The sequence below is a fragment of the Pavona decussata genome, unplaced genomic scaffold, assembly GCF_977016875.1.
Source record: "Pavona decussata unplaced genomic scaffold, jaPavDecu1.1 SCAFFOLD_133, whole genome shotgun sequence".
Taxonomy (NCBI): domain Eukaryota; kingdom Metazoa; phylum Cnidaria; class Anthozoa; order Scleractinia; family Agariciidae; genus Pavona; species Pavona decussata.
The window spans coordinates 3027602-3048394 of NW_028145546.1; the positions used below are offsets into that span (position 1 = coordinate 3027602).

A 20793-nucleotide genomic window follows, 5' to 3' on the forward strand; every position below is an offset into this window, starting at 1 on the left:
GAGCTAGTAAATTGATTGGTTGATGTCATTTGCACGGAAGCTTCGCGCCTCGCACAATCTCGAAGAAGAGATCAGTGAGAAATGGGCAACGTTGATACTCGAGTTACTGTGTTTGATGATCGCTAGATTTGTCATGGACCAGTTTAACGTCACATGCGTCGTATGGGCTAGTGCTCGAGGAGACATATTTTGGCCGGGTGAAGTGAGTGCTACTGTTTCAATCTTTAGCTCGCAATTTTTCTGTTTTTATCTGCAGACGTTGATGAAATCGAGCAGCCAATTTGTTTTCAGGAGCAACCTTTCTCTCTTTCGCAGATTTGAGCTAATTCAAGCTTAATTAAATTTGTTGTGTTTATAATTTAGATTGTCGAGTCTAGGAAGGATGCTACTTTGCCATCAAGGCAAATTGTCAAGGTGCATTTCTTCATTGAGGACTCGTAGTAAGTGACAACGGAAATTGAGTTATTAAGCTTATTTTGCAGATTTGTGAACCGTGATTGCAGCATAGTGACATTTTTTTCCAGGAACCGTGCTTGCCTCAGATGTCATTTTGCAGAATTCACATTTTTTAAATGATGTTGTCACTGTTTTCTAAGTGTGTGTTTGCTTGCACAAATCCGAACTTCATTAGTTGGAGAAAATTTGCGTTCAGTGTGACGGAAATTATGCTGAAACTCCCTAAAATCCAGCAATGTTCACAGATTTACAGATCTATAGATTTATTTGCCCTTAATCTTGACAACTAATACAATTCTCACCGCCCACAGAAAACATAAGTTAGTTGCAGCAGAAAGTGACATATCATGCTTGTTTTGGACTGGGAGGGATCCAAAACTGGAGCTGCTTCTGAATGTTGTGCCGCTAGCACTAAGGACAGAAATGATGGTATCAGAGAATTGACTCTGCAGTGTATTGTAAAGTGCTAAAGTGAACCCATGTAATTCCCACTGAGCATTAGCCCTGATAAGGAAATGAGAGATCGCACAAGGCAAAGATAAAATCTTGACCTCGGCGGGAATTGGCAGGAGCTGCTTCTGAACTAAATAGAAACAGGCACAGTTAAGCCATTCGCATTAGCCTCTGTGAACAAGCAGCTTATCAAGGGCAGACATATTTTGCGCATGTACCGTGGTATTTTACGGTCATCAACAACATTAAGAGTAATGTTAAGCGACAATACTTGCTCTAAGCACATCACTTGTTTTGGTGAGAACATCATAGAGGCACAAACAAGTCCCCAATGCACAGGCAATCTCGTCTTTTCAGAATCACAAAAGGACTTACAGTGACCTATCATCATTCAAAAAACTGTGTCAAGTTGGTCGCTCACAAAGAGTAAAATGAAGCTTGCTGGGATATATCTTTTTTTTGTACTTCAGTCACTAAAATCTCATACTCATACTTATACTAGAATCTAAAGGCCTCTATCAACAACACACAGTTCCAGAATAATATCTACACTGCCTTAGCTTGGAGCAGGAGGAAGCCAGTTTGACAAAGAAAAGTCTAATTAAAACTAGAATTTGCAAGGGGACCGGAGTCTTAAACCCAAAACGTTTCTTGGAGGGCTATGGATACTTAATGGAACAGTACAGCATGCTAGACCTGTTTCAGTTCCGTTTCTGCTTGATTTTGGTAGTGAGTCCCTGCAGTCAAAATGTAACCTCATGGGTATTGTATTAATAATTTCATGTTTTTTCTTAATCGCCTTATTCCTTTTTTACAGTGAAGACATCAGGAATCCTAATAAAATATGTGCATGGAATTGTGAAAAGCAGGACAAGTTTATAGAAAAAGGGCGAGGTAACTGTACTCTTTGCTGTCGGTTGTTGTAAGACAGTCAGGTATTATAACACTTTCCACTTACTGTACCTGATAATTTGCTTATTGTCTTCTGGATGCCTACGGCATTAAGCTGTCAAGGACATCAGTCATTTCTCTCTCTGTGCACAAAATGAGTTGAAATTGATTCAGATCTCAAAACATTCAAAATAAGAGGTTATGATAGTGTTTCAGTCTTTTTTTGCTGTTAAAAGCTCTCCTCAATTTCATTTAAAAAAATTATGCCATGTAAGCTCGCAGATTGTATCCCTTGCAGAAAGACCAAAATTGTGAGTGCTTGTGGAAAGTCATTGAGAATGTTTCCTGGAGACACCCTCACATCCTTGATAAAAGTCTACTGTTCACTGAACCAAAGTAAAATTGCATAATATTATATTATGATAAATCAATGTTTGACTGAACAATGTTAGCTTAATGCTATTTTTGTTTTTAATTACAGCCTTAAAGAATGATGAGAGAAAAGTGGAATTCAACAAGGCTGTGGCTAAAGCTGATAGTTTGGTTTTGATGAGTAAGTAAATTGACTTAAGAAATGTAAGTTGCAGTACAGACACAACTTTGTAAGGGCTCAAAATCAATTTTGGGTAACTTTTTCATGAGTGTGTGGCATAAAATTAAGACTGTTGTGTCCAATGTAAAGTGAAGTTAAGCAGAAAAAGCAGAAAATTGTCAATTTGTATCTCAATACACTGTACATGAAAAGTTTGGTTGCTGTGTGGCACTTAGTACAGTCAGGTTTCTGTTTTAAAAATTCTTGGATTGACATTGTGTTTCCAAAAAATATCCATACTTCCTCCATACAGAATATAATTGGAAATCCCAAGGGTTGATGGTGGAGAGCATGAGAGGCGGGGGGGGGGGGGGGGGGGGTTTGGGGTCTCCAGAGTCAAAGTAGTCAGCTGGGTTGGAATTCCCACAGTGTATTATTATTATTATTATAATTATTATTATTATAATTATTATTATTATAATTATTATTATTATTATTATTATTATTATTATTATTATTATTATTATTATTATTATTATTTCACTGCAAATAAATTTTTATGTTACACACTACAGAGAGAAGGAAAGTGGGCAGGTCTCTTTTAAATGGAAACCACCCTCCAATAAAATCAACCAACAGAACAAGAAATGGAACAAACAAAAAATTAAACAAGAGTGAAGAAACTGAGGCAACTGTACTGCGGAGGAGTCCAAGAAAAATAACGGCAAACGGACATTCCAATGAGTGTTTAGCATTGGCTACTCAGAAGGAAGCAGAGGAAAAGAGATCAAAAGTCAAATATTGTCCTTCTTCAGTGCAAAATAATTGTGGAAGGACTGGAAATTCTCCAGAAGAATTGGAAAGGGCTTCAACATGCAAAGACAGTGATTGTCCTGCAAGAAGATCACAAAGTAAAAATAAAGTAACTGTAGATTCTAAGAGACATCCGCCACCAAAAGATGATGTTAATGTATCAGCATCAGCTGGCACAAAGCGGGGAAGAGGGAAATCATCCCAAGATTACTTGAAAACGTTAACATCTGCACAGAGAGAGGGTGCAATTAGTAATGGCTTGTCTACTCAGTGTAGTAACGGCGATATACATGTATCTTCACAAAGAAAACGTCCACCAAAAAGGAAGTTACTTGACGAAGGTGCTGAATACAAAAAGACATGTTCAAAGAATTCAAAGCCTAGCAGTCAGGATGGTGTGGCTGATAAGTCAGGGGGATCAGTGCACAGCTCTGTGAATAGTAATTTTTCTAGTAAAAGAATGTTAGCAAGTGATCATAAAGACAGTGAGCAGATGAAGGAGGTAGGAACAAATGGTGAGAACATTGTTTGTGATAGCCTGGGAACTGTGGATGCAGTCGGTACTGGTTGTTGTGAATCTTCTAATCACAGTTCAGATGATGAACTGATGGAGGAGCCTTTCTCACCAAGCCAAGAGTCGAGTAAGTTTTAGTACCAAACACCCATTATTTGATTAAACCAGTTTTAGCTATTAAGTTTTCTATCTCCCGTTGTGTCAGGCTTATTACAGTGATCATTATCTCAAAAAAAAAAAATGCAAATTAAATAGAAATCATCTGGCTTGGGAAATTTGAAACCAAAGACAATCTTTTTAAACGACAACATAACACCCACTTAAAAATATTTTGAAACTAAGTGTGAATGCTTGAAAAAAAAACTCAGCAAGTAAAATTGAAGTGAGAATCAAATCATCATGATCACAGCAAATGAAAACAAACACAATGCTTTTCAGTGAAGGTTCTTTAACGATGCTTAAGGTTTTATATCTTCATGAAATGCTGGGTTTGATTATTAGTGTGAAACTGTGAATACACTTGAAATACGTGTATGCAATAAATGGCAGTGACATGTATTTTTTTATGCGTCTTCATATAATTGTAAGCTTCTCTATAAACAAATTATGGAACTAGAAACTATAATAATAATAATAATGATCGTTTATTCAACCTTTTTGCAGCATAAACTGAATTACAAGGCGGGTCATTAATTACATACAAATATCTCGGAATTATGACACATAACTGTTAATGTTAAGACACATCACATTTTGCTATTTTAAACAAGATTCTGGTATTTGATGGTGCAAAAATTTCCAAATCTGTTAGTTCTTGCGGAGGCAGCCACAAAAACAGATTCTCCTGTTCTAAGGGCATTCAGTCTTGTGTTCGCAACTCTCGGCACTAAGCTTCGTAGCAGGACAGACGAAGAGCAACTTCGCTTGAGAAATGTTATACACGCATCCTCCCTCCTCTGGCACAGCAAAATTAAGCCTGACTGTTCTCAGGTTACATTAGGGCTGGTAGTGGGGCATTTTTTATCTTTTTGACTATTAGATTAAATTTTAATTTTTGTTTCAGATACGTTTTCAGTCGGAGATGTTGTTTGGGCAAAGTATCATAGAGAGCCTTACTGGCCAGCATTGGTATGTTTAATAAAATTAATTATTATAATAAAACTAGTTACAATAAAAATATAAAATGTTTTTATTTCAAAGCAGTCCTGAAATAAGTGGACTGTTCTTAAACCTTAGGTCATTTGTGAATGCAAAATTTTCCATTAAACCAGAGTTCTACAGGGGTTTAATTAAGATTTTGAACAGGCAGATGGATTAGTTCACCTTGATATTGTCTTTTTGTTGAAAACGTTGATTGAGATGTTAAAATGATAATGGGGAGGATTTTTTGGTGATGATGGTGTCAATTTGTTATGAATTTTTTTTTTGTAATGAATCAACCCTTTATTGCTACAGGTCAAAAAAGTTACTGGAAAAACGAAAAGTGAAAAGAAGTTCATTGTGCGATTTCTTGGCTGGAATGACTGTTTGTAGGTTGAGTGTTTTGTTCACTTGTAGTCATTTATTAAACAAAATCCCTTAAACTTAAGGCACATGTGCTAGGATACATTGAAGGTCTCCTGCAAATGGAGGATATTAGTGTCACATTTTTGGCCAAGAATTTTCAAAAACTGCTTGAAACCTGTTTTGCTCAGATTTTGCATGCATTGCAGACTTGGTGTGCAAAATGTTGATCCATATATTTTTGTCGTCTGAAGGCTAAATTTCTAAAGATTTTACCACTACATGAACATTGTGGTCACTTCAGAGAAATTCTGAAGAATATAGTCTTGAGACAAATACTGAAATGGATCAGCATTTAGCACACAAATCCATATTTGTATGAAATCTGGGCAAGTTTGGAGTATTTTGTGGTTTCTTGGCCAAAAAAGCTATAATTATTAATACAAGTACACCTGTTTTTCACCTTCATCTTGTTTTAAATAAAGCATACTTCAGAAAGAATTTCTCTTTGTTAAGGTAAAATTATACAGCTTGGCATTAAACCAAGTTACTGTCAGTTTAAACAAACAGTATGTTGGCGAACTTAAGTCTATAGCAGCAGTAACCACATTAGTTCAAATATCTGGTGTGTGGGTCTTAAGAAACGGCAGACCTTAGCGTATACAAATATGGCTTTCTAAATTAAAGGTTGATATTTGCAGGTTTAAAGTCCAACCCAAGAAGTTAGTTCATTTTGCTTGCGACCCAAGTCAGAGGGCTGAATTCTTGGTAGGTTAAAATAGTAATTGAAGGGTTTCACGTTTGCTGCAAAACTATTGTAAAGCAATAGCTTGTACTGTTGGTTCATGTGGGGCGTTTTTTGCCTTGAAATCATTAATCATTTCAGGTAAGCTCTGTTTTGGCGATTTCACGGGACTCTGAATGCAACGTAGGATATATCCTTGACTGATGTTTACTGCTTTAAATGATCACATTTTTTTGTACATTTTACTTGGTGACAACATTATAAAAATTCTTATATTTTAATACTAGCTTCATGTAGTTCTTAACCTTAATTTATTCAAATTTATATGCCTTCAAAAGGCTCTTATAATTTTTTTTTTCGTGGCGTACCTGTAAACTAGCTTTTTAGCTAAGCGTACTGACCACATTAAACATATTGATTGATTGATTGATTGATTGATTGATTGATTGGCGGAGAGACCAGTTATCAAGAAATAGTGTATAGTGTCGACGTCGCTAGCATACAATGTACACTAATTGGGGACACCCTTTTTTTTTTAAGGTTTTGTAGTTTAGATTTGAGCAAAATGCTAAATAATTTCAAGACAAAAAAGGCACTAATGGTCTTGCTGAAAATTGTAGGCTTCAAAGGAGCCGTTCCTTCCAAGGGAGCATGAGAAGTGAACAAAAACTTCAAATGATGCAAAAAACATTACCTGCAACAAACATGCAAGGTTAAAAAAAGAGTGCAAATGAATAAAAATCGGGACCGTGGTGATCAATAAAATCCAAATAAGCACCTATTTATAAAAGTTCTCTTAAAACGTTATGTTCTAACATGAGGAACAATGTTATTATGGCTGCGGTCACGTAATATCCTTTTTCTTTACAGAGGAGAACTTTGCTTCTTTTCATCTATCCAACCATCCCGTTCTCTTGGAAAGGGAACAACTCAGTTAGGCTGTTTAATTTTGGACAGGCAGTCAAGTTTTTGGTGGGGTCATTACTTTTGGTATTTCATTTCTATTAAGTGGTTGTGGCTCATTGAGAAAGAGAGCGAGTTACTGCTTTTACTTTTTATTTTTACTTCAACTGCGTGATTGTGTCTGTTTTGCAGAAAATAAAAGATACACTGCACGACAGAGAACTTGAAGATCTTTTTGATGAAGCTCTGAGTAAAGCTGAAGACTTGTTAAATAGGAAAGGTACTTGTAAACTGTTTTCCGCGGTACTTGCTCTGGAAAATGTAACATTAATAAAGTTAACGGCTTGTTATAAGGGGCGGCATGAAGTGTTAATTTGACCTTGAAAATTCGGCTTGTTTTTGCAACGTCTATTTTAGCAAACAGACCAACACAACATGAAGAAATACAGTTCCATAATCATTTACTGGTAGTAGACTACAAGCAGCCCCTCACTTTTCTTAGTAATACTAAAGCGAGCAAACCACACGAGCGTACAAATTCACTTCCCTCCGCACATCGCTTGTCCTTGCAGGAGGCAATTTTTTCCCGCGTTCGGCTGGTTTGCTCGCTTTATTATTAAACCCTAAGAAAAACATGGGCTGCTTGTAGTCTATGCTAATAGTAATAAAGAAATATATGTATATTACAATGTATCTTACGGCTTAAGTTTGGAGGACTGGCTAAATACTTCTGTAATAACAATTCATGCTTCAAGATTTCTTTGGTTTTGATCGAAACAAGCAACAAAAGATGCTTGAGTTTAAATTTTTAGTTCAAAAACTAAATCCTGGCTTCTCGACATTATGCACATACATGAATGATCATACCCGGCTTATGTATGCGGAAATACCGGGGAGCTTTTCTAAATTTGATGGCTAACACATTACGTAACTATGCCTCTCTTGCATCCAGCCATTCACAGATTTCAAATTATTTTAAATTGTTACCATAACTACCGTGTTTTATCTATCAGGTCTTGGAAAGAGTCTTGATGATGAAGTGGATGAAGGTATGCATTTACTGTTTACCCAGTTTGCCATCTCCCATGTACATTTGCTGACTAATAAATTTATTTTAAACTACACAGTAATTTACATTTTCACAAAACAATATGGAGTTTGTGTTTTTCGTTTTTCATAGAAGATCCGCGAATTTTTGAGGACAAAGATGATGATTATGATCAAAATGGCGATAATGGAAAAGATGCCGAGCGAAACGAAGATCTTCCAGTATCGTCCTCGACAAGTCTGTTTGAATGCAGGAAATCTTTAAGGACGAAAAAGTAAGACTTTCATTGATCATTATTTACAATAAAGCGGAATCACCGTAATTTTTTCCTTCAAAAACGCAAAGTTGCAGAGTTAAATAGAAACGTTTGAAAAAGCATCCGTGTGGACGGGACCAAAGTCTTGGCTTTACTGAATATGTTGTTTGACTTTTCTTTCAGACCTGTGTCGAAATACAGAGACGTTCTGTCTTATATTAGACAAGCAAAGGTAACGTGTATAACACTGTACTGCGATTTCAGATTTCAACAGACTATATAAAAGAAGTTCAACAAGATCAGAGCAGCACTGAAAAATAGAAACGACAAAAATCATGCTTCTGTGTACTCCATTTGTGAAGAACAATTTAAGGACAGAAACTAAGCTTACACTTGGAAAAGAATGAAAGTTGAACGTTCATGATGAAGCTGATTTGTTGATGTTGTAAAGTGAACAAGGATGGTTAAGAGAAGTTTATACGATTAAATAAACAGCTGTAAGGGCCCTGATTTGAATAAACCTCCACACACTTACTGAGAACTTGATAGCCGTCATAATTTATCTTCGCATAATTATATTGTATTTGTAAACATAAGAATTGTACCCCAAATTTACTTTCTCTCTTTTCGTCCAGCCAATTTTAAAACAAATACTAAACGGAAGCAAACCGTCAGAACGTCATACAACCTTTGTCAGCGGAAGAGTGAGCGAGAAGGACAATCTTAAACGAAGGGCAGGATTTGGTCCAATTGCTGATGAAAACCTGGTAAGAGAATTACTGAGCAGGAAGGCGAGTTACTCGGTCGTTTCAAAACGAATATACTACTTAGCCCCGACCAACTTTTTTTTCTTCTTTTTTTATATAGAAAGCAGTTTTTAAAATCATGCTTTCAAAATGTTTTTTCATCAATACGTACAGTCGGACCTTGTACAAGTAGACGTCCCGTTTATTTCCCGTCGAGTTCACCTCATGCAGATTCTGTAATGGCGGGTAAACAGACAAGACGACATGAGACACCTTCAGATTTGCTTACGAGTACTTGACAAATAAACCTCGCACTGCATACAACTTTAGAAGGAGTAATAACTTAATCGTCCCCCGTTTTAATTCAAAGTTTTTTAAAAAACTCTATAAGCTATAGAGGCGCTATCCTTTGAACGCTGTCTCGATTCACTTTACGGGCCAGTTTACTGATTTTTATCGTAAAGTGAGGAAGGACTTTTACTTTAATTAAGAAACTTGATTTTAGCGCACAGTTGGCCCAGTCGCTGCCGAGGCACTACCAAGATTTGAAATGCTTCTAAATATTTTACATTTTATGCCTTAATTGCTGTAGTCAATTATTTACACGTAAGTACGCGAACTCATTTGAACATTTCTCTTTCTTAGAAACTAATTGAATTTTCTCTTTTCTACTTTTTACCATCGTAGAACTTTGTGTTCTGTAAGTAATGTTATCACTATTTTAATCACTAGTATAATTTCATATTGCAATTATTTTCACACGACCCCACAAGCGCTGAGCTTAAACCCTATCGTGTTTAAATAAAGGATATGTATGTATGTATGGTTTAAATCTAGTTTGTGTGGTTTAGATAACCGCTTGTCACATCAATCTTGTTTCTTGGGTCTCCTTATCTGCTGGTAAACAACGGGAAGCAGTGAGAGTTCTGGGGATGTGACTGATTTGAAATTTGAAAGTCTCACTCTGATCTGAAGGCAACCTCGTTCCCAGGGTCTCTCCTCTTCACGTCCCAGGGAGCGAGAGAGGGACGTGAAGAGGAGAGACCCTGGGAACGAGGTTGATCTGAAGGTTCCAAGCTCAACCAACAGTTTAGATAAGAAGACAAGGAAGCTACGAAAGCTTATTAATTAAGCAGCCTTATTTATGCCCTACTCTTGCCTCGCAGATTTTTAAACATTTCTGCCGGCGCGATTGAGCAAATTGAATAGTGTTAGTCAGAAAGATAGCGGCTCTTTTCTCACCAAAATAAGAAACGTACCAAGTCTATACATCTCAAAAGTATCGAACTCTTTTATGTTACTTGGCAATACTGAAGCATGTGACAAACGCCGCCTTATCTTTGTTATTTTTGCCGGTTTATCAGGGAAACGGGTTATCGTATATTTCGTAATTCTTAAGCTAAGGGAAATGCACAATTTGATGGTGCTTAACCAGCGCAGAGATATTTGCTTGAAGCATTTTGAGTATTTTACTGCTATTTACTGACCAAATGCCCGGTGGTTTAACATTTTTGTTTTTCGTTTTTTTGTGTTTTTTCCAACAGCGCGAAGAAATCATGGACTTGCTTTTAGAGTTTTACAAAGAACTCAAAGGGACAGTCGATATCACTTACGTGTCTGATGTGTGGCTTCCCGAGGTGAGCTCACTCTGTTCACTTTCGAGTCATTCAGTCACAAAAGGGGGCCTGCAGGATTATATCCACAGGCTAAAAAGTTGGAGCCCATCTCATACAGCATAATAAACAGCACCACAGGAAAGTACTGCTTAGTAGCTTTCAATTGAATGGTCACACTTTAGTATTTCATCCACAGATTCAAAAGTTAGAATCACCTAGTACAGCATAATAAACTGCACCACCGGAAAGTACTGCTCAGTAGCTTTCAATTGAATGGTCACACTTGAGGATTTCATGCACAGACTCAAAAGTTAGAGCCACCTTGTACAGCATAATAAACTGCACCACAGGAAAGTACTGCTCAGAAGCTTTCATTTGAATGGTCGCACTGTGGGATCTCATCCAGAAACTCAAAAGATGGAAAAACGTTGCGCACCGTAATAACATGTAGCACAGGTAGTACTGCAAGCTTACTAAATTAAGGATTTCATTTCAGTATAGACTTTAAATTCTGAACCACCTTGTACAGCATAATAGACAGCATCAACAAAACCAAAGGGCCTCGTCAGCGTAGACAAATAATGATTCAGTTCAGTTCCAGTCTTACAGGAAATATTTAAACATCACACTAATTTTCTAAAGGTAGTTCTGTTTGTGGGAGTTTATTACTCACTTGAGAAAAACCATTTTCTTTTTCACGTAGGCAATCATCTGGTCTATAAGTCAAATAGACCACGTGGACCGGAAGACTGCGGAAAAAATGTTTAGGGATGGCTGCAAATATGCCGTAAGCAGCGATGAAGTTCATGAATTGACAACGAAGCTGAAGGATAGAAAACTGAGTGCGGAGAAAGTTGAAGAAAGATTGAGGCAGGCTGAAAGAGCCATTGCTAGACAGTCTGCCGAAAACTGAAGATTTTCGCTGCGTTGGGGTGTGAAATAATTATATTTAGCCAATCACAAGGAACGCAGTCAGGTGAACGAATGAGGGTTACACACAAACGGTGCCAGGCGTAGGCTCGATTTCCAGCCGCTGTTCGGGAAATGAGCTCGCGCGAAAGCCGGACCCGAGGGAGCAGCGGAAATCGAGCCTATACCAGGCGCGGGAAAACATGCAACCGGTGCCAACCGCGGGAAAAAAACGCGATTCGTGGAATCAGGTTTGCAGTTCTTGAATAGTTGTATAAATTACAAAGAGACTGGTAATAAATTAGCCATTGCCAGTGGTTTCTCCGTGTTAGACAAGTTTTATTGTCAAAACGATGTTAGAAAAAAGTGTATATTGCAATGATGGGTCTCTTTTTGTGAGACGGCCAAAAGCAGTAAAATTGTTAGGTCGTGTAGTCATTTTGAAATCTATTGCACCTAAATCAGGATTATTTTTGTTGGCCTGAAGAACAGTTAAGAGTTAGTTTTTTGAATATTTTTTTATGTTTTAATTAAGTGGATACTTGGTTAAATTACTTAATTAACGTGTGACGACATTGAATTCGCATACTTTCACTATCCAGCCAGAATCAACAACGATAACAACCTCAAACTGAAGATTAACGCTTGTTTCCATATCTAACAACGACGTTTGTCTTTTACTGAAATTAAAACTACATAAGTAAAACTTATCTTAAACTTAAGAGTAAAAGACAGAAAAATTCAGAATAGCCGAACGTTTCGAAGCCACCACATTAACGAGGGCTAGCTGTCGGGGATTGTAATTTTCCAACTGTTTATATGAAATCAGCGTTTAACTGAACTGTAAGATGCTGTTCCTTGTCTAATTGGAGATCCATTCACTCAGGTCTCTGCCTAATAAAGAGGTTCTGTTATCGTATATACCAGCACTTTGATGATATACTAGGAATACTACATTGTGTACACCTGATAAGGTGTCCAAGGTCATGATATGGAAACAAGTGTTAATCTCAAAAAGTCTACAAGAATTCTTCACCACCCGCTTTTAGCAATTTACGGCGGGAAAGTGGCGGAAGGGTTTGTGTGTGTGTGTGTGTGTGTGTTGGGGGGGGGGGGGGGGGAGCTAGAGAGAAAAAGAGAAGGATATAGTTAAAACTCACGTACGCATCTACATATACATGGCTTACTAAGAACGTTGTCTGTTTACAATACATTTAAGAATACATGGCATGTATGAACGAATACAAGGAAAGCTCCTTTCGGGATCTGTAACTGAATTGATTCATGGGAAAGGAACGCATGTGCATTCTAAAAAATGAGTTGATTAGGTTGCACTGTAACTATTTCAATTGAGGAAGTAGTTCATCAAGTGTTACTCGTGAAAGAGTACAAATTAAAGAAAATTTTTCTTACTTGCTTTCTTCTGCGTATGTTGTTTCAGTATGTTTTATATAGTTGATCGTAGACTAGTTAACCATTAACCATTTATGTTTACGTTCAAATTTAAACTTTTAAGAGCCCTTATTTTCACCCATTGTAACTCTGGCCCTGATACTAGTTGAAATATTGGCCCAAATAAATTGCCCTTTGCCGTAGTGTCAGCCCAGCAAACGAAAAGTTTATTTGTGATGTCAGGAGTATCTGATGGGGCCACTCGACTAAAAACCCGCTCTGCAGGCTGGAATAGAGCTGGCTGGGAACTGAATACATTAGACGGTTAACTGGCTGGAACGTTTCTAAATATCTAGTTTGTTGAGATTTTTTTATCAAAAGCTGGTTCTAGCTGGGTAAAAAATGTCTCGTTCGTTTTTTTTCCCTGTCAGGCTCGTAGAAAACCGTATTTGACTTTTTGCTCTAACACCGTCTTTACCAATGAAATTTGAAGGCAAGTAGCGCGCCAGGAAATAAGGGCGGATCCACTGTTTTCCATCACGTGTTGTTCTTTCTATCTCTATATCACGCTACGTATGTCAGCTGTCAATATAGATGCGGTAAGGGCCTGTTTGCACTACGCGAAATTATGTTTATTTTGCAAAAAAAAAAATCTATCAACACGAAGCCATTTTTAGTGCAAACGATTTTTTTCACCCACGAAAGTGTTCGCAATCGCTACCGAACTACAAACATGCCGTCGACTAGGTTTTCGAGGCCATGAATTTTTTCTCATGCGAGAAAATCCTTTGTTCCTTGACATCCATCCTTCAGCGGGTCATTATAGTCAAAATCAGTAGTACACAATAACCGTCGACAATTTGACAAGGGACATGAATGAAACGCTTCTTTCCTTACGATGTCTTCGGGCGACTCTCCAGCCTTTAATATCAAAATGAGAACGAGAGAAAAATACAGCCGACAGCGGTACCTCTGGACACTTTGCCGGAGCGTTGTACCATGACGATGCACCACGAGATTTCGGCCCGTAGTTCGCTTATGCCAGCTGGAGATGGTTCCGCGGTGCTTTCCGATACCTTGTCCCCGACAAGACAGTGAGGGAGGGAAAAGTCGGCCCCTAGACCATATGAGACAGATCCCTTTCGTTGGCACCTCAGTTCCACCTTACTGACTTAAACTGAGATTCAGCCATGTATATATATGACAATAAAGTCATTTTGTCTTCTATGTGGTACGTTTTGAGGTTTGAGCATGCGCACGGGCTAAAACGATATAATGACAGAAGGATGACTCGTAGTCAAACTACCTGTAGTCTTGGCGGTATCGCTAGTCTTGGACTCCTTTAACCTTATTTCATTCTTACCATTTTTATTGCCATTTTCCCGAAAACGATTGCTCTTTCGATGGATTGTTGACATTGTTAAGGGAATCAGGTCTTCACTCGAAGAGCTCTGAGAAAGCCGTTGCTATTTTTCTGTTTTGGGCTATTTAAAAAAGCACTTATTACTGTGCCATGTAATGAAAATGTACGTGCCACGTTTGTACATGTTACTACAACAACTCAGGTCAGATGCTACCTTTTGCCTCTTGACGTCTGGCAAAATCAATCCTTACCCTGGACCGGTTTCTACTTCGACTGCTGGTAAAATCAATTGCCTCGTGATGAATGCCAGAAGATTAAAAAGTTATCACAAAGCTGCACAACAAACTGACAATCCGTGTGTAAACTCTTTCGCTTCCAGGACCTGGTTGAACCAAAAAATCAACAACCCTGAAATATTGCATTCTGACTTTACAATATTAAGTAGAGATGGGTCTGATCGAATTGGTGGTGGAGTTCTTATCGCAATCAAAACAGCTTCTTTCAAAGCTGTCAAAAAATTTAAACCTGAATCGGAAGCCGAGCTGCAACAGCTTGAGATCATTTTTGCCGAAATTAATACGCTTAATGGTCAAATAATTTTATTCTGTTTTCGCTATAGGCCATCCAGGGAAGACCCAAGTTGGATGGACGTATTCGATAATTTTCTGCATGAACTTGTTTGTGACCAGTTCGACAATATGGTAATTTCGGGAGACTTTAATTTGAAAGACATCCTCTGGGACTCCATTGATGGTGCATCGGGTGTTAGCGAACCCAGCCTTTATTGAAACCCTTCACGAAAACCTATTGACACAACTCAATAAAAAACCCACTCGTGGGAATTAAAAAAGAATTAAGGACGGTGCCTACTATTTTACTGCGCATACGTTCTGCGCATCTTGAGATACACGGGTTTCCTATAGGTGGTGCCTGCTAATACAGGAATATTTTTGCGCGGTTTAAAACTATGCGGAGAAAGTAGAACTTAGCAAACGCTTTTGGTATCTCGAAAGAAAATTGGGGGTAACCACGCATTTTTCAGAGATATTAAGCTTCAATTTAGGAGAAAATCCCATACATTGCTTCATATTTTGGCGCTTTTTAGAGATATTATTGCTTAATTATCTCTGATAAATGCGTGGCTACCCCCAATTTTCGTTTTGGATTCCAATAGGTCTTCCCAAGATCTGCTTTTCCCGCATAGTCATAAGCCGCACAAAAACACTTCGATATCAGTAGGCACCGTCCTTAACCTCTCTCCGATCATAGCCAATGAAGATATAAATACTGACGGGCATCAAAGGAAAGACACGATTCTTGTAGCGATCTCTGACTATATACGGACCAAAAGGTTTAAGGGACGGATTCCCATACCTTGGATGTCTAGTGCCGTACTTAATTTGATCAAGAAAAAGGAATCTACAAGACAAAAGCTGAAACTAACTCCCTCGAGCCACCTAAGGGAGAAGTTAAAAGACTTACGCAAAACAGTTAAGGGCATGCTGTGCAACAGCCGTGATGAGTTTCTTGGTTCCGAGTCCGACCTCAACGCAACCCCCAAAGCTTTTTTGCTCTATATTGAAGCTGAATTCCAAGTCGCATACAATTCCTGATCGAGTCTCGACGCTGTTATGTATTTACGTTTGTATATGTTATTTATTTACGTAATTTATCACTGACTGCTGTCCCCCTTTTCTCCGCCCGCCTCGACTAGCACCTGCTATTTGCGGGCGGAAATGTTTTGAAATGTTTTGCCATGTAAATAACTGTTGTTATAAATGTTTTGCGATGTAATATCGAATAATTAATTAAATTAATTAATTAAAGTGAATCATTAATTAATTAATTAATTAATTAATTATAAGACTGTAAATAGAAGCAATGTTTCTTGATTCAATTAGCTTGCAATTCAACGAGAATATGTAATAAAGTGTAGTGGTTTATTCGTCATCAGCCAGTGCATCCATTGACCCAGGTTATCGTACGCCGTTAAGATCTTCAGCTGAATATTCTCGGGAAATAGCCAATCTGTTCAACTACTTCTTTGCATCAGTTTTCGCCTATGACACCCCTCTCCACCCCCCTTCTTCCGTCTGGAACCGCTGCCAATGCACCAGCCTCTCCTGATAAGTCGGAATTAACGCTCATGGTTAGGGAAGTCCAATCCGTGCTTGAGGCCCTTGATGTCACGAAAGCCACAGGACCCGATAAAATCCCAGCGAACCTTCTTAAATAAACAGCCTCTGTAACTGCACCATCTCTTTGCAAGCATTTTAACAAGTCTTAAGCACTGGTTCTTTCCCGCAGAACTGGAAGGAAGCTAACGTTGTTTCTGGGTGCGGCCGAGGGCAGAGAGAATTAGAGGCCGTTACCGATATACAAAGTCGGAGCGATGTGTATTTAACACTTCAAAGATAGACTGTACGAGGTGGTAACAGGTTGTCAACATGGATTCATTAGAAGGAAATCATGCCCACCTTTTTTGGAAGTTTTAGACCACGTGGGCTCCCTACTAGACGACGGAAAACAGGTGGACATGATCTATATGGATATGTCTAAGGCCTTCGATAAGGTGCCTGCTGCAAAAGATCCCCGTGGTGTGGGGACGGGGAGCGTTGCGTGACTCCTGCCCGAGCGGCTGGACTAGTCCGGAGAACCGAGGAGGTAAGATTTGAGTCAAGTAAGCACATTTTCGTCAGTGAGCATCAGTGTGTTTCGCTGACATAGTCAATTACTGAGCGGTAGATTCTCAAATCTAGTCTCACCATGAATACTATAATTGGAATGTTTTGGCGGTAGGATAGTATTATAGTTTATTAGACAAGGTGTATGCATCCACCTACCTACCCTACCCTAGTGATTTTTGATAAACCGTGAAAGCTCGAAGGGGCACGAAACTCAACCTCGTCCCCAGGGCAGTCCGCGGGGTAGCCACGACGAACCCCACGGACCGCCCTGGGGACGAGGTTGCACGAAACTAGGTTTTTGGCCTGGCCACAAAGCCCGTTGGCGCGCGACAAAGATCTTTAGGGCCTCTTTCGAGCTTCATACATTTTCAGTAAACTAAAAACTTAAACATGTCGAAGAGACCAAAGTCAAAAGAGACAATCACAGACAGCAGCGACGAATCTGAACAAGAGGAGGCGAGTAATGATTATCCGAATACGTCAGTCAGTCATGAGCGCTAAGTAGCATAATTATTGTCACATTTGCGCTCCTGCTGTACCGGAAGCCTTACAGGCTTAATTTTCGTTGGTTTTTTTTGCTTTATTGCTCACAGGTTAAGCCTAAGAAAAGCAAGGCAAAAGCAGGGAAATCTTCAAAGTCCAGTGCTACCAAAGAGCAAGAAGAAGATCATTCTTTTCCCGTATGTTTAAGAGTAAACTTTATTTTATATTAGTCTGATACATGTATGGACTGTTTTCAACCCCCATCCCTCCCTCCCTGTGTAGAGGTAAGTTAAAATTTGCTGCCCACGAAAACAATTCAGAGTGCTAATCATTTCATTTTCAACCACACCAGAAATCTTCAAAAGCAAACTGCTACTCTCAGAAATAAGTTTTGAAAGTCCCTTCAAGGCTTCAAATGATCTAATCAGTGGGGGAGGGGGAGGAGGGGAGAGGGGTGTGGATCAAAAATGGAACGGCCCTCAGCTCGATAGCCTGTAAGTCTTAAAACTCTGTTGTCATGGATACTCCCAGCTGCTTTGCAGGGTTCTCAGTAAGTGCCAGCAGCCAGCTAAAAAATAGGCAGTCTCAGACTGCATGTGTCTACTGCAGTACTGGTATAGAAATGTGATATAAAAGAATTGAAGAAAAGGGAAATAAGACTGAAATGAAAACGAAGAGGGAGGAGTGGAAATAGGATAGAGATAAAAAAAAAATGGTGGTAAAAATGTTGCACAGAATACTGGTGAGAAGAGATTAAGCTGGTATCGTTTACCACAAACATTTTGTATGAAGAGAACTGTAACTTTATTCTAACATCTATAAGAGTATAGACCATAGAAAACTGCTGTCGATTTGTTAAATAGAATCTTACAATGGGAACCACAGCTTTGTACTGAAAGCAATGCAGCAAAGTTCTAAACATAAAGTACTGAAAGCAAAGTTCTAATCTGAAACGTAGGCATAAAATGCAACAGAAACTATTAATTAATCTATACTGAACTTATGAATGGCAAGTATCATTCTTTAACCCTTTGACTCCTGTCGTGTTTCCATAGTTTTCGCATAAATTAAGTTTTTCCTAGAGTGGTTTAAACTGAATAAAATGCGCAGTTAGTAGATAAACAAATATCGTTGGCTTCCAAAATTAACTGCATATTAAGTTGGAATGATTGAACAAATGTTTTCTGACGTAAAATAATATGGTTACCTATTAATCATTTGCCGAAAAACACACTTGAACGCAAAAATATTGCCAAAATTCATGGCATGTTGATGAAGACCTTTGGCATATCAAATTTCAACCCGCTTATGCAAATTGTCCTTGATTACGCATTTGTCGCTTCTCAAACGCGTATATGAATTGACAAAGACACAAAAATCAACAAAAAGCTTTCCAAAAAAAACTTTTTATTGAAATAAACGATGCATTTGTTATTAGAGGCAAAAAACTTTCAGTTTTTTTGCGTGCGTGCAAACACGCATGTAAAATTTGAAGACACTCCGTGTTTGTTCAAAGCGATCACTCGCAGTAAATTCGGGCACGTTTGCGTTGAAAATTACAGAAGTTACAGAATTCTGGTTCAAATCATCACTTAAACTATTTGTAAAAAGCAAATCAACATCAGAAAACATCATTTACCGTATTGTCGCCATTGTCCTGATCCGCAAATACAATCGCTTAGATTTCGGTCAGTCGAGGATTAGCTTTAGTATTCCATTTGGGATTCCTGTGGCATTTACGCTCTTACACTCTTTCACTCTTTCACTCAACCCGATGACATAGTGTCTACGCTTCTCTAGAAGCCGTAGACACAAAAATGGCTACTATTGGTGAAAGAGCTTTACACATTCAATAAACCAATATAAAAACTCATTCTCTAAGCTGCATACTTCTAGATCCTAGGCATCTACTGTGAAACTGATCTGTATAAGATTAACCAAAGTCAAGCACTGGCTGTGTGTGCCCTCACCCATGGGCCTTGAGCCACTTTACCTTTCATGGTTTGTGTTATAAAACAACCAAGTGTCAAATGAAGACAACTTGATGTTGATCCAAACATGCTAATTCATGGGAATGGGATAGGCTAGTACATAACATGGTCATCATTGTGTTAATTTTTATCTCAATTTTTTAGCTTTCAGATAAACGCAAAGTATCTGTGAGAGAGTTTAAAGGAAAAGTTTATGTTGACATAAGAGAATTTTATGAGAGCGATGGTGAACTTAGGCCGGGGAAGAAAGGTAAGCGAGATGAAGACTGTTTTTGCTTTTCAAATTAGCAACTGGGGACATTTTGGTGATTCGAAATTTTCTGGGGGACTCTGTGTGGAAAGATGTTGGCAGCAACTTCTTTAAGGGTTGTATACGGTCGGGGAAGAATCACAAAGTAAAGTAGCAATAGCGACAACTGAAAAGTGAATTGTTATGTGGCGGGTGATGGCAGAATGGCGAAGCAGCCCCTTTTTATTGTGCTGGCTGGCGTCACACTGGAATTAGAGATGATTCTGAAAATTCTGCTGACTGAATATATTTTTTGCCAGGTATCATGCTTCAACTGAGCCAGTGGGAAAAGCTGAAGAATTATGTGTGTGACATTGATGAGGCCATTGAAGAACTCAACGGGTGACAGCAGAATCTTGGTAAGTGGAAAAAATATGAAAGGCACCTTGGCGTGACCAGTTGGAGTTGGCAAATCTATGTTGGCAAACTCGAAAAAGTGACAAAACTGGTGTTTCTACATGGCAAACCATCTATGCATAAGCATAGTGTTTCTCATGTGGCCCCACGCCTCCATATGGTTTTACCTTGCTGTACTTCACAATCTTGTAATACCATTGGTAGCAATCAGGGGGTAACTGATATGTTTTTGTTTTTATCTTTCAGAGCTTCCATCTTACATAAGAGTAGATATTCTATGACAAAGTTTTGTTATTTAATGTTTAGTTTTAAATTAATAATACCATTTAACTGCATGGACACAGGTAAATTAAGAAAGTAATTTGCCATTTCAGGTCAGTTGTAGTTGCTTGTATGCTGTTCACTTTTTGGAGTAAGATTAGTGGGCCAGGCATATTTTGTATCAAAACTTTAGTGTAGCTTTTGCAATATAAAATCAAGGTTGGTATAATGTACATGAAGTTTACCATTTTGCCGATATATTACATGTGATTCAGAAATAGTTGCTTCATGAAATAAACTGAAAATATGTTCTGTTTTGAGTCTTGTCTTTGTGGTGGAATTAAAACTAGTAATAATCAAAGATTAGGGAGTGCATTCAATGATCTGAATCCCAGGTTCTATCTCCCTTGCCAAGTTGATGATGATGCCATCCTCCTCTACGGGGGATGCCAGATGCGTCCCACGATCCATTCATTTGTTAATTTTCCCATACTGTCCTCTCCAATCTGTATATTTAGGAGTGCATTCTTTGCACATCAAACACATTTCAATGACATATTTGGTTCTGTGGTACTAAACCGAAAA

General features: G+C 38.4%; 2 protein-coding genes across 2 annotated transcripts; both read left to right on the forward strand.

The window, feature by feature from the left end:
- The first annotated feature begins 56 nt into the window (after window positions 1–56).
- Window positions 57–12802, forward strand: LOC146468249 (uncharacterized). Its single transcript, XM_085124796.1, has 15 exons — window positions 57–202; window positions 364–440; window positions 1727–1803; window positions 2282–2353; window positions 2908–3786; window positions 4723–4787; window positions 5115–5188; window positions 5864–5930; window positions 7003–7090; window positions 7824–7859; window positions 7991–8132; window positions 8298–8346; window positions 8750–8881; window positions 10405–10497; window positions 11180–12802. The coding sequence occupies exons 1-15, from the start codon at window positions 116–118 to the stop codon at window positions 11387–11389; spliced, it is 2148 nt and encodes a 715-aa protein (XP_084980922.1). The 5' UTR covers window positions 57–115; the 3' UTR covers window positions 11390–12802.
- Window positions 12803–17133: 4331 nt separating this feature from the next.
- On the forward strand, window positions 17134–20528 carry LOC146468250 (activated RNA polymerase II transcriptional coactivator p15-like). The gene is made up of 5 exons (XM_085124823.1): window positions 17134–17283; window positions 17421–17507; window positions 19446–19551; window positions 19851–19949; window positions 20194–20528. Exons 1-4 carry the CDS (start codon window positions 17218–17220, stop codon window positions 19934–19936), a joined length of 345 nt encoding a protein of 114 aa, XP_084980949.1. The 5' UTR covers window positions 17134–17217; the 3' UTR covers window positions 19937–19949; window positions 20194–20528.
- Window positions 20529–20793: the final 265 nt, after the last annotated feature.

Bases quoted from the DNA above. Each gene is read 5' to 3' on its own strand.
- LOC146468249 (XM_085124796.1), top strand. From the start codon at position 116: ATGATCGCTAGATTTGTCATGGACCAGTTTAACGTCACATGCGTCGTA. The intron at 1,804-2,281 runs GTAACTGTACTC...TTTTAATTACAG, and splicing joins GTTTATAGAAAAAGGGCGAG to CCTTAAAGAATGATGAGAGA. The intron at 7,860-7,990 runs GTATGCATTTAC...CGTTTTTCATAG, and splicing joins TGATGATGAAGTGGATGAAG to AAGATCCGCGAATTTTTGAG.
- LOC146468250 (XM_085124823.1), top strand. From the start codon at position 17,218: ATGTCGAAGAGACCAAAGTCAAAAGAGACAATCACAGACAGCAGCGAC. The intron at 17,284-17,420 runs GCGAGTAATGAT...TATTGCTCACAG, and splicing joins ACGAATCTGAACAAGAGGAG to GTTAAGCCTAAGAAAAGCAA. The intron at 19,552-19,850 runs GTAAGCGAGATG...ATTTTTTGCCAG, and splicing joins ACTTAGGCCGGGGAAGAAAG to GTATCATGCTTCAACTGAGC.